The 15,869-nt window shown below is 35.4% G+C and overlaps 1 protein-coding gene across 1 annotated transcript; it reads right to left on the bottom strand.

Annotated features, from left to right (window-relative positions):
* Positions 1-1,594: 1,594 nt before the first annotated feature.
* LOC111161632 (olfactory receptor 4K1-like) lies at positions 1,595-6,238 on the bottom strand. Its single transcript, XM_022525397.1, has 2 exons — positions 6,228-6,238; positions 1,595-2,522 (listed from the first exon to the last, which is right to left on the bottom strand). The coding sequence occupies exons 1-2, from the start codon at positions 6,236-6,238 to the stop codon at positions 1,595-1,597; spliced, it is 939 nt and encodes a 312-aa protein (XP_022381105.1).
* Positions 6,239-15,869: the final 9,631 nt, after the last annotated feature.

Here is a 15,869-nt window from a genome sequence, read left to right as displayed (position 1 = left end):
TGACCTGAGCCAAAAGCAGACACTTAACTGACTGAGCCACCCAAGCACCCCTGTATATTTTTCTTTAAATTTGCTTGTGATATTTGACTCATAACCTTTTAGATAATGAAATAAGGTTGTCATTTGAGAGTTAAGTTCTCTAAGTACACATAATGGATAGGAAAACATATGCCAGCTCTTGATTAGAATGATTCCTGGAATGGTGTATCTTAATTTTAAACTAGTGAGAAACATTAATACACCTACAAAAAGATTGTATGTAGTCCTGAATGTATAGATAAATAAGAGGAGCCACTGAAACAATTCATTAAGTTAATGTCAATTATGAGGTGTTTTCGTGACTGGCCAGCTAAATCTCCTATCCTAGCTGTATCATTCTATAACCCTTATACAGAATAAGTCCTTTGTCATTCAAAACTTTTGTGGATCTCTGCTTCGTTAATATTCAGTCATTTCCATGAGGCTGGAAATGTTCCTTAATCTTTATGTGTCCATAATATCTGGTATACTTAATTTAAAAAATTGCAGGGGGATGCTTTAAGTTAAACAAAACTGAACTGAACTTTAACACACTGAGATTAACTCAGTATATGTTTTATGTCTATTATATCCTACTTGCCTTTATTACCTAATTGCTAACAAACATTTTTATAGCTATCTTGATTGATTTGAAAGCTTTTATTGAACATGGGATTATGACTTTTGCCTCTTTTGTAATATCTGTAACCACTTATTTTAATATTCTTACAAACTGTTTTTGATCAGTGTCAGTTTATTTAGGTAATATCCAATGAAGTAACCTCAAACACGGAAAACTAAATATGAAAACTACAGAGTACAAGGACTCATAAAAATCTGAGACCTAGATCTGAACCATCTAGTTTTCCACTGGCTTCCTATTCCATCTTCCAAATTGCCTTGTTTGTATGAAACAACAGTAGAATTTACCTGGAAATCAATGCTCTGTGTGCTTGTATTCTCCTTAGGGCACTTACTGCATATGCTAGCTTGTTAAACTTTTCACAAATGGACACATATGGTAAGAACTAGAACAATAATGGTCTGAGGGACTTACAATCTGTTCTAAGTAGTAAAAACAAAACCATAATCATATCTTCAGTTCAAAAACCACAGATTTGAACTTAAAGCTGACTTAAATTGAGTAAACTCCTCATGGCATGGAATCAGTGATGCAGGGATGATTCTGTGACTAATAAGGGACTGAATCAATCATGCTCGCCTTCCTTCTCCTATTCTTTCCATGATATGGTAGGATCCTCCTCAAGTTGTATTTAAAATTTGAGAAAAATAAATGCTACAGGATGCTTTTTAAAACAATGCCTATATAAGGTGGAAAAAACTACTTAGGAATTTTAATATATATAGTTGATTGTTTCAGGGAAGATGAGATGAGCTTTAGAGTATTAGAACTAGTATCATATGAGATTTAGCATTGCATTTACCAGCTTTAGATCACCAGATGAAGGTCCTCTAGTAGCAAAAGACTAATTGTGACAGAAACACAACAATAAAAGCATACATGTGCTTTGCAAAGGACATTAAGTATGGATTTGTGTTACAGCTTCACAGTTGTCTAAAAGACTTCCTTGGAACCCACATGTCGGTTCCTTAGGTTTTTCATGGCTTCCTTTACATCTTTATTCCTCAATGTATAGATCATGGGGTTAAGGACAGGAGTAAAGACAGTAAAAAACACAGAAATAAATTTATCAATTGGGAAGCTTTCAAAGGGCCAAATATAAATGAAGATTAATGGACCAAAGAACAGAACCACAACAGTAATGTGGGCAGACAGGGTGGAAAATGCCTTGGACATGCCACCAGAGGCTTGGTGGTGGACAGTAGCAAGGATAATAATGTAAGAAATGAGCAAAAGGAGGAAGCAGATAAGCGAGAGCAGGCCACTATTGGTGAGCACCAGGATCTCTAAAACATACGTGTCTAAGCAGGCAAGCTTGATCACAAGGGGAAGGTCACAAAAGAAATTATCTACCTTATTGGGTCCACAGAAAGGAAGATTGACAGTGAATGCCAGGTGGCTGGCTGAGTGTAGGATGCCAGTGGTCCAGGAGACCCCCACTAAAACAGTGCACACCCTTTGGCTCATGATGGTCATGTAGTGCAGAGGTTTGCATATAGCAATGTATCTATCATAGGCCATGGCAACAAGAAGCACCATCTCACTACCCCCAAAAACATGCAAGAAAAATATTTGTGACATGCATCCCTGGAAGGTGATAGTCTTGTGTTCATTGAGGAAGTCTGCAATCATTTTGGGAGTGGCAAATGTAGCCTGACACACATCAATAAAGGAGAGATTGCTAAGAAGAAAATACATTGGGGAATGTAAGCGAGAGTCTATAATTACTGTGAGGATGATAAGGATGTTTCCCAACACTGCAGCTCCATAAAACACCGAAAAGATAAAGAAAAGGAAGAGTTGGATGTCCTGAGAACTAGACAGGCCCGACAAAATGAATTCAGTAACCACTGATTTATTGCTCCATCCATTAACTGACTCCGGGCTGCTGAAGTTATCTGCAAGAAACACAGATAATTAAAAAGAATAAGGAAACCTGTGATTCACAGACCTGTACCTCTGGGGCTAAAAATACATTATGTGTTTATTAAAAATTTTTTAGAAAATTTTAAAAAAGGGTAAGGATAAGCATCTCACCACTTTGCAAATGGAGTAGATGCTTCAGTTCTAATAATTATAAAAATAATATAGTGAGACTATAGGACAATGATTATTCACATTACTATTAGGAGTTGTTGTTTTCTCTGTGATTATTTACATAATTATATGAATTGTTCTTTACTTTTGCACTTAATGAATTGGCATGAGGGGGAGAGAGAGAGGAAGAAGGAGGGAGGGAAAGACAGAGATAGTTATCTAACACATAAGTCAATATGGAAGGAAGGAAGAAGTTGAGTATTTGCCTTTGTGTTGTAAAGTGTTTTTGTAGAAGTGTGCAAGATCCCCGTAATACCTTTAAAGATACAAACATTGTACTTACGCATTCAGATTATAAATTGCAGAAAATGAGCCTGGTGCCCTTTACAGAATCGTGAAGGGAGAGAAAAGTTAGGCCAAGTATAAAGAGGTGGAAATCCGCCCAGTTACTTTAGTAAATGATAACAGAGAAAGGAGTGTGATGTGGCCATGTATTTGAGATATCTGCAGTTATAAGAGAGAAGAAAGTTAATTTGTAACAAGTCAAATTAGTGTGAGCAACAGATTGTTCACTATTCTATATTAAAACAATTAAGTTTTATAGCAATGAACTTTATGATTTAGCAGTGAAAAATTATCTTCCCAGAACCTCAGAAGCATATATTCTTTTAAATCAAAAATTATTATTTTATGAAAATGGGAAATGGATGCAAACAAGTATCACAGAAAGAGAACTACAAATAGCAAATAGCCATTTGAAGAAATGATCAACCTCACTGGTAAGCAAAGAAATAAAATTTCAGTGAAAAAAATTATCCATCAACAGAAGAATTTATAAAGATGATGCACACACAGACACACACACACACACACACTTCACGCACAATGGAATATTACTCAGCCACAAATAGGATGAGATCTTGCCATTTGTGACAATATGCATGGGCATAAGAGGGAATTATGCTATGTGAAATAAATCAGACTGAGAAAAACAAATGGATAAACAGGCAAACCAATAGTCTTAGTATCACAGCTGTACTATTTACTCTTTTCAATGTGATTTTTCTTTTAGATAGTTGAATTCAGTACTAAAAATAGTCTGACTAGCTACCTGCTCATCAAATATGAGACCGAAAGCAATTTTAACTAGCATGTTTGCTGATTTAATTTATATGTGTACTACTTATGTTTGCTGCTGATTTTATAACCTCTTCTTTCTCTAATGATGTTACTATCACAATAACAAAAGTATTTTTCCAAAGCCTACCAAATAGTGTAATTGATGTAATGAATTCATTCAACAAATGCTATAGGTTGCCTTCTCTGTACCATGAACTTTTATAGACTCTGGAGACAAAGCAATGAAAAGAAAAGAAAAGAAAAGAAAAAGTGTTCAACCTTCATGTAGCTGGTGTTCTAAAGGGAGTAAAAGGGATGACAGAAGCTATTAAAAATAAATAACATATACATTTATGTCAGTTAGTGACAAGTGCTATGGAAAAAGTTAAGCAGAACAAAGATATATGGACTAACCAGGTGGTCAGAAAAAGCTTCACTAGGTGGGTTATATTTTCTCAAAGATTGTGGGAAATTAAGAGCAAGTCTTGATACTAAGAGCATGATAGCAAGCATGTGCAAGAACTTATTTAGATGAAATAAGCATTCTCTTGGGAAATGTCAGTATAATTTTGTCAGTTTTATTAGAAATTAAATGAATGGGACATTGGCTTTTAACCTTATTATGGAATTGACAAATGTATAATTATCTTTTCTGAACAGTATTCTACCTCATAGGCTTAAATACATCTACAGTTTTCAGGAACTATAAATTCAGTTTTACAATAAAGAAATACATTTTAAACTAACCTTTTTATTTTCTAGAATGAAATGTGGATATTACAAAAATTGCTTTACAAATTTTATATCTCCATATATATGTAATCTATAAGCAGATTTGAAAGGCAATTTTATATATTCTTGTATGAATATGCTAATTTTATCATTCAAAATAAAATTGAAATGATCTGTGATTTCCAGAACAAATCCTTTGAAATGAAGTTCATACCCAGATATCAAGCTGGGAAGACCTTCCTGTGTAACACTTAGTGACAACTAGTTGAGATTATTTATTTATTTATTTATTTATGGCATGACTTTCAAATATTGAGTCCATTTAAAATATAAATATAAAAAATAATATAAAACTTGCTAATTACTGTTTTAATAATACCCCCATAGACTCTTATGCCTGTTGAAACTTTTCTGTATTATTTCTCTGTGTATAAAGACCTGACAAGAGTTTGCCAAGTGAGAAATGATTTAAAATAAAGGGATGCCTGGGTGGCTCAGTTGGTTAAGTGGCTGCCTTTGGCTCAGGTCATGATCCCAGGGTCCTGGGATCAAGCCCCACATCATGTTCTCTGCTTGGCGGGGAACCTCCTCCTCTCTCTGCCTCTGCCTGCCACTCTGCCTGCTTGTGCTGTCTCTCTCTCTCTCTCTCTCACTGACAAATAAATAAATAAAATCTTTAAAAATGTATTAAAACAAAGTTTTCTGATCTTAAGCCATCCCTGTTTGTTGTCTAGTTAGTTGTATTGAATTGACTTGGTTTAGTTCTAGATTTATAGGCAGACTTTCTCTAAAACCATCCTAAAAGGATTTTTTCCATATTAAGAGATAATCATATTTTTATTCACAGTCATGATATCAGCCAGTCTTCAGAGGAAGACAGAGTGTGAAAATTTCTACAGCAAAATATTAATAGTACTTGTTTGAGATCAGAAAATCTGGACTTAGTTCCTGGCTCCACACTAACTCTTGATAATAGTGTTTGTTCATTAATTCCCACTTATTGAGCACCTGCTATGATACGTGTCAAGCATTCTATAGGCCTGCAGATATAATAATGATCACAACAGAGAGGATTCATGCCTTTGTGCAGTTCACCCCAACTCTTTGAACTTTGTTGCAACATACATTTGAAAGAGGTATATAAACTATGAAGTGATAACTTTTAGTTGAGTGAGCATACTATTGTATTAAAAAGCAGATAATAAAGTTTTACCTCTACTTGGTAAAGCCAGTCTAAACAGAAAAATACCTGCTTCTGAGCAGATTAATAATCTAGGAGATTTTAAAAGACCAAAGAATAATGAGGCATATATCATCATCTGAGATACGAAAGAGCTGATGAAAGACATGGAGGAGAAAGAAGATAGCTTCACAATAAAGATAACCATATTTATATGAGGAAATTATCTTCTTGTCTCTGTATATAAGTAATTAAATTGGATAAAGGCTTTTGGATATGTCAGACTTGATTTAGTTGCCTTGCATTATTACATGACTAAGAATTCCATAAATATATACCATACAAGAGAGTGCAAAAGAATAGAAGCTGGAAAATGTTCTCAATAAAAAAAATATATATAGCATTCTGTACTTGTAAAATGCTGGGAGGAAAGAGCATCTGTTAATCATAACAACCAGAATTTTCTTAGTCAACTTCATACAAAGCACCATGCTAAACACTTCATCCATTATCTCATTTCTTCTTACAACAGTGCTCCAAAGGAAGTACTATTATTACCCTACACTGCAGAAACAGCTAAATCCTAGCAGTAAAGTTAGTGTCACAGGTGTATTCAAAACACACCTATATGTCACTTAATTAAGAGGTCTGATCACTGAGAATCTATCAGAGGAAGTCTACCTGGTCGTTACAATGACAGTTTTATGTCCCATTCTATTCTCTATCCTCATCTCTATTCTTTCAGATTTATGTATCAGTATGCCCACCTTTACCTGGGCATCTCAATCCATCACCTGTGTTAGCAGTAAAAATAATCAGATGGTTCGATACTGTGTTTGATTTAGAATTTCATAAACAGACTCCAAATTCTTATGCCCAAGAGCCCATGTTGTCTTAATTCTAGTAATCACTTTAACCCACAATCCCTTTAACTTTCTGAATGATGACATGTAAACTTAATTTTTTACCTGATGTGATTAACTTCCACATACCAATTATGAGAGAAATTCTAGGGGAGTAATAACAGGTTGAAGAAGAGAAACCTCCAAACATTTTTATAAAGACTGAGTCACAAAGCCCCCAAAAAACAAATGTTTAAGTATCATACCATACACCCATACATCTTGGATAACTAGTACCATGGATTGCAATAGCTAATTAAAGAACTTCCTTTGTGAAGTGAAGTCATCTTGCTGTGGGAGTTATTAACACAATTTCAGTTGCTTTTCCCAAAAACAAGATGGAACGGATTTTTAAAATGTTGCCCATAATTACACATGAGGCATATATCACAAGGGGGACATTTAGTGACCCAGAAGCTTGCAGCAGCTACATTCACTCTCATTTAATAATCTTTCTCTCTCCATGTGGCTTCCTTTTTCTATACTTTTTTTTTTTTTAAGGGAAAGAGGGGGTGGGGCAGGGCAGTGGGAGAAGGAGAGGGAAAGAGAGAATCAAGAGCAGATTCCACCCCAGCATGGAGCCCCCAACACAGCTTGACAGTCATGACCTGACCTGAAACCAGGAGTTGGACACTTAACCAACTGAGCCACCTAGGCTTCCCTCTTCATGTGGCTTTCCACTGTTTAGAGTGACTGTGCCCATAAGTACTAGGTCACAAACTCGGGAAAATGTAAATCTGGCAATGGGTCTAAGAGAATTGGAATTTTGTTTTCTCTAATCCTTCATTTCTTTCTTTTCACAGAAATATTTATGATAAAGTTTTTTTAAACTCCATGCTATACAGTATGCCACCAAAACCCCCACATTTTTTGGTTGTCATTGCTCAGTACCTAACCATACATTAGAATCAGAAAGAAAGCTTAGTTGGACATAAGTGGGTAGAACTATACACCTAGCTTCCTTTTGGACATTGGAAAGATACCTAAGAGCAGTTAGAAGGTCTGAAAAGGTCTACAGAGAAGAGCAAGTGACAGAAAGAAAATAGTTAATGTTGAGAAACAGAATAAATGCCCAGAAAATTTGGTGAGTCTGAAGAGCTTTGACTTCTCTGAGTTCTTGACTAGTAGACTAAATTCCTTCTTGACATCTTCTCTTTAATGTTTCATAGGTATTTCAGTTCTTCTGTTTCCAAACCTATTTGTCCTTTACTCTGCCTCATGCCAGCTAATGGCACTTCTGTGTCCTGTGATTCTAGTCAAATATTTAGCTCCTTCCCTTTCCTTATTCCCTTTCTAAACCCTGCTTTACCTTCCCCCCAAATATTCCCAATTTATCAAATTATTTCCATCTTAACTCCCTGTCTAAATCTTTATTTTCTTTTCCCATTAAGTGTCTCAAAGGGCTTCTAATAGTCTCTGCCTTGTACCATTGATATTTTCCAGTCATTTCTCTACAGTGATCTTTAAAAATAAAATCAGAATTGGTCATACAACTTTAAAATGGTGAATGCATTCCATTGCTCTAGAAATAAAATCAATGCCCTTGCCGAGTGTGTGTCATTTTACATTTCACATGTTAACCTCAACCTCATGTTTTCTCACTCTGCTCAGTCACTAAACCTATGCTTTCATTTCCTGGAATACTCCTTTTCATATCAGTGAGTTTTTCTTTCTCTTTCTTCTATCTGAATACTTTTTTCTGTGGCTCTTCATGTTCTATATCCTCATTTTAAAAAAAAAATTGTGTAGGGGCGCCTGGGTGGCTCAGTGGTTTAAAGCCTCTGCCTTCAGCTCAGGTCATGATCTCGGGGTCCTGGGATCCAGCTCCGCATCGGGCTCTCTGCTCGGCAGCGAGCCTGCTTGCCCCCTCTGCCTGCCTCTCTGCCTACTTGTGATCTCTGTCAAATAAAAAAAAAAAATTTGTGTATTTATCAGAGAATGTGAGCAAGAGAGCACAAGCAGTGAGGGGCAGCAGAGGGAGAGGGAAAAGCAGGCTCCCCACTGAGCAGGGAGCCCGATATGAGACTCAGTTTCAGGACCCTGAGATCATGATCTGAGTTGAAGGCAGACGCTTAGCCAACTGAGCCACCCAGGTACCGCTGTGTCCTCATTTTTAAAGTATCAGATGAAATATCATTCTACAGAGCAGATTTATCTGCATATCCTTCCCTCTCTATATACTCCTCCTAATTTTGAATTTTTTTCATCTTACAACATTATTTGCTCCCTCATAACACTCATTACAGTTTTAATTTTTACTTATGTTTGTTTGTGTACATGTTGTTATTTGTTTGTCCTCTCTACCCCAAGATTATAGGCTCCATGCATGCAAGAACTGAATCTCTCAGACCACTGTTAAATTTGGCACATAACTTAGCAAGTGGTAAATGCCCAAATAATAGTATTGATTCAGTGAATAACTGAATAGGTAATTGCCCATGAGATGGTTACTTTTTATTTTTAAGAACTGCTATAAAGCTTTGTTGTTTTGAATATCACATAAATGGGATCATATGTGTTTCCTCTATATATTGGCTTTTTTTTTTAACCCAACATAATGCCTTTGAGATTCATTCATAAGTCAATAGTTTCTTCCTTTTTTTTTTTTTTTAATTTATTTGACAGACAGATCACAAGTAGGCAGAGAGGCAGGCAGAGAGAGAGACAGGAGAAGGAGGAGGCAGGCCCCCTGCTGAGCAGATAGCCCGATGCGGGACTCGATCCCAGGACCCTGAGATCATGACCTGAGCCGAAGGCAGAGGCTTTAACCACTGAGCCACCCAGGCGCCCCAAGTTTCTTCCTTTTTATTCTGAGTACTATTCTAAACCAATTCTGGACTTGGCCATGTGTCTTGTTCTGTCCAGGAGGCTGCATTGCATCTCACAAATGAGAGGCCATGTAGAGAAAACTGAGGTGCCTTTGGCTGATAGTCAGCTAGCTCCTACTGCCAACTTGCCAACCACCAAATATGTGAGTGAGGTCATTGTTGATCTTCCAATTTCCAGACTTACCAGACAATATAGCAGAGGTTATATATGCTGACCCACACCAGAGAAAGAACCCACTGGGTTTGTGAGCTGATATAAAATGCTTGCTGTTTTATTTATTTTTAAAATGCTTGTTAATTTCAATCAATAAATTTTGGAACAGTTTGATACCATTTTCTTCTACTTCTTGCCACATCACTAAAATTCTAGCAGTAGTTATATCCTTGACTACTCAATATCCTATTGTCCCCTTTATGGCTCCAGCTCTTATTAGTTTCATCCCCTTCTTTTGTGCTTCAGGCTAACGGTGGCAAAAGTTCCTGCTGCTAGTTCCTGAATTCCTCATTTAATTCTGCCAGGACTTCTCTATATTGTATGTTATATTAAAAATCTCAGCCAAGTGTGCTTTCTATTTCCTTTTGTGACCTTAATTTGTATACTTCTTGATGTATTCTAAAATTATCTCAGATTTCATCATTCCATTAAAACTATTCCCATTTATCTCTTATTTTAGCTGCCTGCTCAAAACTTAGAAAAACTTGCAGAAAAGTGGCCTGCCAAGGTACTTCACTAAATAAAAGGCCTTTGGTAATTATATCATCCCAATGTGAGAAGAAGGTGCTAAAAAAAGTTATGATATTAAATAGCATGTTTTCTCTGTACTCCATATCCAATTACATACTGAATATATCCACTTCAAGTCCATTATGTACAATACTTAATTGTCATCTTCCCCATATTTTATACATAATGAATATTTTAAAAATTAGTGAATAAACTCCTCTTGAAGTATATATCTTCCTGCTAGTTCCCTAAGCAAGAAATCTGAGAGTCAATGCTGATTCTCCCTTACCTTCAAATGCAGCCAATCGATAGGCTTATCTTTAAAAACCTCTGAATCTGTTCAGTTATATCTGTCCAACCCTCATCTCCCATTGCAGGGAATCCATTTTCTCTCCTAAAAGGCAGCATCCTTTACGAGTTTCTTTGATATTTCCAAAGATAATTTATAGATATATAGATAGATAGAGATAATTTATAAATAAATATAAATATATAACATCTCCTGCATTTATATCATTAAACACAAGTAGTAACACACTTTGTACAGGACTCTACATGCTGATTTTTCTGATAAACAATACTTTGTGGAGATATTTCCTATTTGTACATATATAATGCTGTAGTACTTTCTTTGTCTGAAAAAAAATATTGCCATTTGCAACAACATGGATGGATTTAGAGGGTATTGTGCTAAGTGCAATAAAAGAAAGACAAATACTGTATGATTTCACTTACATGTGGAGTCTAAAAAAATAAATGAGTAAACAAAAAGCAGAAACATATTAATGAATACAAAGAACAAACTGATGGTTGCCAGAGGCAGATGAGGTGAGGGGATGGGCATAATGAGTGAAGGGGTGTAGGAGGTACAGGATTCTGGTTATGGAATGAATAAGTCATGGGGATAAAAGGTACAGCATCTGTAGTATAATAAATAGTATTGTAATAGCACTGTATGGTTATAGGGGGTAGCTACACTACTAGTGAGCATACCATAACAGAGTTGTTGACGATGTTGTACACCTGAAGCTAATGTAATATTTTGTGTCACTTATATTTCAATTAAAAAATACTTATTATCTTTTATGGTTTCTGTGTGCTAAGAATTCAGTAATGGTTTGACTGGGCAGTTCCAGCTTAGGGTGTCTCATTCTCATAAAGCTACAAGGAAAGGCTTGGCTGGGACTGAATGATACACTTCTCTGGCTGGGAGTTGGTGCTGGAGCTTGGAAAGAGGCCTCCATTCCTCTCCATAGACTTACTTGAGTGTCCCCATGATATAGTAAGTGACTTCCTCCAGAGTAAGCAGTGTAAAGAGAACAAAGTTTTCTATGATCAGATCTCAGAAATACCTCCTTGTGGTCACTTTTACCATATTCTGTGGGACACACAAGTCAGCTCTAACTTGGTATGGAAGGGACAAAAGAAAAGCATGAAAGCCAGGATATTCAGATCATTGGAGATTGGCTACCACAATAGCAGTATTTAATTTTGGCAGGAATGGGAGGCAATGGGTGCCTTCATATGCTACTGCTAGGTGTGTAAATTGGTATACTTCATTTAGGGGGTGATTTGATAGTGGCTAATAAGATTTAAAATGCACATATCTTTGCATATATTCTATGTCCACTGTAGCAGTGTTTGCAATAACAAAAAGAAAAGGAAAAAATAAATGTAAATAAGGGAGTAGATCAATAAATTATAGAATACTATGGAGGATTTAAAAAGATGTGTGCAGATCTATAATTGGCCATAGAAAGATTTCTAAGGCACATTGTTAAGCAACAAACAGAAAGAAAATACTCTTCCATTTACACAAGAAGGAAAGAAACACACAAAAACTGATTTTGTATGTTGCATATAAATGAATGGATACAAAAATCCATGGTAAACCTCTTGAAGGATAGTGTAAAAATTTTGGCAGTTACTTCTGAAAATGGTGTGGAGAGTGGAGTGGAGGCAGTACCTTTGCTTTATAATATTTTGTCTTACTTGAATTTTTAACAAAATGTCTTTAACAATTTAAATATTTAAACTTGGTAACAGACTGACAACTTAAGATAGCCTCTTCTAGTAAAGAATATAGTGTTTAGACTTTATGATATCTATTTTAGCTTTCAGAGCCCCTTTCTGGTTTATAGATTTCTAATTGCTGCTACAATTTTGTTGATCTCAGAGCAAGTCTTTAGAAATCATTAAGGGAAGAGGGCAAGGTCTCAACTTCAAGCCTTTTACTTATGGTGTTATAATGCATAGGAAGTGGCTGTTAGATATACAGATATTAAAATATTGCCTCCCGGGCGCCTGGGTGGCTCAGTGGGTTAAGCCGCTGCCTTCGGCTCAGGTCATGATCTCAGGGTCCTGGGATCGAGTCCCGCGTCGGGCTCTCTGCTAGGCAAGAAGCCTGCTTCCTCCTCTCTCTCTCTCTCTCTCTGCCTGCCTCTCCGTCTACTTGTGATCTCTCTCTGTCAAATAAATAAATAAAATCTTTAAAAAAAAATAAAAATAAAAAAAAAAATATTGCCTCCCACTTAGCCTCAGTTTTATCATCTATAAAGTATAGATAAAATATGACACTGCCTACCATATAATACTACTGTGATCAAATGTGACACTGACAGTTGGTGGCACTTACTAGACATGCAAAAAGTAGCCACTGTTAGTTTAGATCCATTCTACATTTCTTATCAAAACTAAAGCATTGTTTTGGTCAATATGGAGGATGTGACTGAATATATGCGAAGTAGAATGAAACCAATCATGATGGGTGTTGGTTTACTCTTATTCTTCCCCCAAGAGTATTTAAGGGAGGAATACCACCTGGATCAGAGCTATATTAGCTTATGAGAGTGTATTTTTCTTGGACTATACAATCAAAACACAAAACACAATCTATTGCGTTACAAGGGGAAAAAGTCTTTAAACAATTATTACATAAATACTTAAGCATCCATATCTAGATATCTGTTATTAAATTGTTTGGAGGTCATTTATATTCTCTGGGCTTGAATTTCCTTAGTGAAAAATAAAGAGTCTGGGTTAAATTATCTCTAACAACCCTTCCTATGCCAAAAGTCCATGATGAAGTGCTCTCTAGCCCTCCTTTAATCTGGGCCCTTCCTTTTCCTTATAACTAGAATACAGCATAAGATGGTCTCTAGTTATTTTTAATAGCTGGGCAACATTCTATTTTATTGATATACCAATAATATATTTTAGAAGTCTACATTGATTGACATTTAGATTTTTATATTTACATTTTTAAAATATTTTGTTCTTGGGGCACCTGGGTGGCTCAGCGGGTTAAGCCTTTGCCTTCGGCTCAGGTCATGATCCCAGGGTTCTGGGATCGAGCCCTACATCGGGCTCTCTGCTCAGCAGGGAGCCTGCTTCCCCCTCTCTCTCTGCCTACCTCTCTGCCTGCTTGTGATCTCTCTCTGTCAAATAAATAAATAAAATCTAAAAAAAAATTAAAAATAAAATCTTTTGTTCTTAAAATCAGTGTTTGCAATATATACTAAGTCCATATTTGCTTTTACATGTGTGTGGGTATATCTGTAAGATAAAATGCTAGAAGTATAATTACCAATTCAAAGTTTTAAATTTTAATGGATATTTATATTTTCCTTCATATATATTACCAATTTAGAGATTTAATAACAATACTTGAGGTTTCTTTTCTCTTGGGAGGGTTTGAGATTTGAGGTTCATGTTTTATCGGTCTTGTCAACATGTTATACTATCAGACTCTTGGATCTTTGCCAATCACATAGGTAAACAAAAGAATTTTGCTATACTTACATTTGTATTTTTTCATAAGATAGTTTTACTGTTTATTTGTTTATTAATATGTCCAAGAATCACTTTCATTACATTAGTAATTAATTCCCTATTCCTATACTTTGCTAATTTTGCTCCTGCCTTATGGGCACTTACTTACTGGCTTCAAAGAGTTCTTTACAAATTAAAGATATAACCCCTACAAATAATCCTGCTTTTCACATAGTTTGATTTTTAATTTTATAATAGGCTTTTAAAACAACAACAACAAAATAAAACCTCTGTGGAAAATTATGTTGTCAGATTTATCAATCTTTTTTTTTTAAACTTTATGACTTTAGGATTTTTTGGTCAAACTTGATGTGATAGGTTATGCCTGATCACTCAAAACCCAAGTAGATCTAATAGTGAAGAATGTGAAAATGGAAGAATGTGTCTCTGGCAATATAAAGAATTGAGCAAGTCAAATAGCCACTCATTAAATTCTAATTTCCCTCTTCCTCCTGCTGCTGTTCTTATTCCCCCTCTTCTCCATTTTCCCCTTGTGCCATAGACTTTCTCTCCCAGTTGAGGATCAGAGCAGCAAAATGACTTGATTTTTTAAGAGTGCTATCATTACCCTCCATTTTCACCAGCAAGGTAGAGTTAAAAAGAAAAAAATGGTATCAAGAACGTCATGACTGCATTAATGTTTATTGTGTATTTTTAAAGTTTTTGACACTGTGTAAAAATATATAAAAAGTAGTCAAGTATAAAAGATCATTATCATATTTGACATTGTATGAATGAACCAAAAAGTCTGAATTTCTAAGAAACTTAAAGTTTTATAAGCATTATCATGGTCTAAAAAGACTGTGTGTCTATATCTGAAACTCTGCACTAGGATTTAGCATGCAGAGTTAAATTCTATGCATATAGCCACTAACTTATGTATTACAAGTGAAATACTGAAACCAGAATGAAGACAATTACAAACTTTCTGTTTTATGTTAAGCAATTATTTTCTTCAGTGTTAGAATACATTTAGTCTTCCTGTTACAAGGCCTTTTTCATGATGTAAATCACAGGAGAAGTACATAAGAAAAATTTGGCTAATGAATGAAATACTAATAATAGATTTTTAAATATTTATTATTAGATATACACAAATTTACTTTCCCTCTTCTGGTTTACAAAAATTACGAAAGGATAGATTTCAGATTTGGTCATCAAATAATTCTGGTCACTTTGCGCATCAGCATACTTTAGGTACACATGGAACTTTTAAACTTTTTCTGTGAATAATGAAGAATTCATTATAACCAATTATTTCTACTTAAAATAAGTAAACTTGGAAAAAAGATACATAGACATTTCTCAACTTATGATGGTTTGACTTACAACTTTTTTGACTTTTTGATGATGTGAAAGTGATAAGCATTCAGTAGAATCTGTACTTTGAATTTTGAATTTTGATCATATCCTGGGCTAATGATATGTGGTATGATACTGTTGCATGATGCTGGGCACCCACAGTTCCCAGTCAGCCAAATAATATGAGGATAAACAACCAATATACTTACTACCATTTTGTATCCATACAAGCATTCTGTTGTTCATTTTCAGTAGAGTATTCAATAAATTACTTGAGATTTGAATACTTTATTATAAAATGGGCTTTGTGTTAGGTGATTTTGCCCAGTTGTAGGCTAATCCTAAAATAGGCTTTCTGTTAGATGGTTTTTCACAGTTGTCGGCTAATGTAAGTGTTCTAAGCACATTTAAGGTAGTCTAGGCTAAGCTATGATGTTCAATAGATTAGATGTATTAAATGCATTTTCAGGGGCGCCTGGGTGGCTCAGTGGGTTAAAGCCTCTGCTTTCGACTCAGGTCATGATCCCAGGGTCCTGGGATCGAGCCCTGCATC

Source organism: Enhydra lutris, unplaced genomic scaffold, assembly GCF_002288905.1.
Source record: "Enhydra lutris kenyoni isolate GAN:26980312 unplaced genomic scaffold, ASM228890v2 scaffoldscaffold4, whole genome shotgun sequence".
Classification (NCBI taxonomy): Eukaryota; Metazoa; Chordata; class Mammalia; order Carnivora; family Mustelidae; genus Enhydra; species Enhydra lutris.
This window is presented reverse-complemented; position numbering and strand designations above follow the sequence as displayed.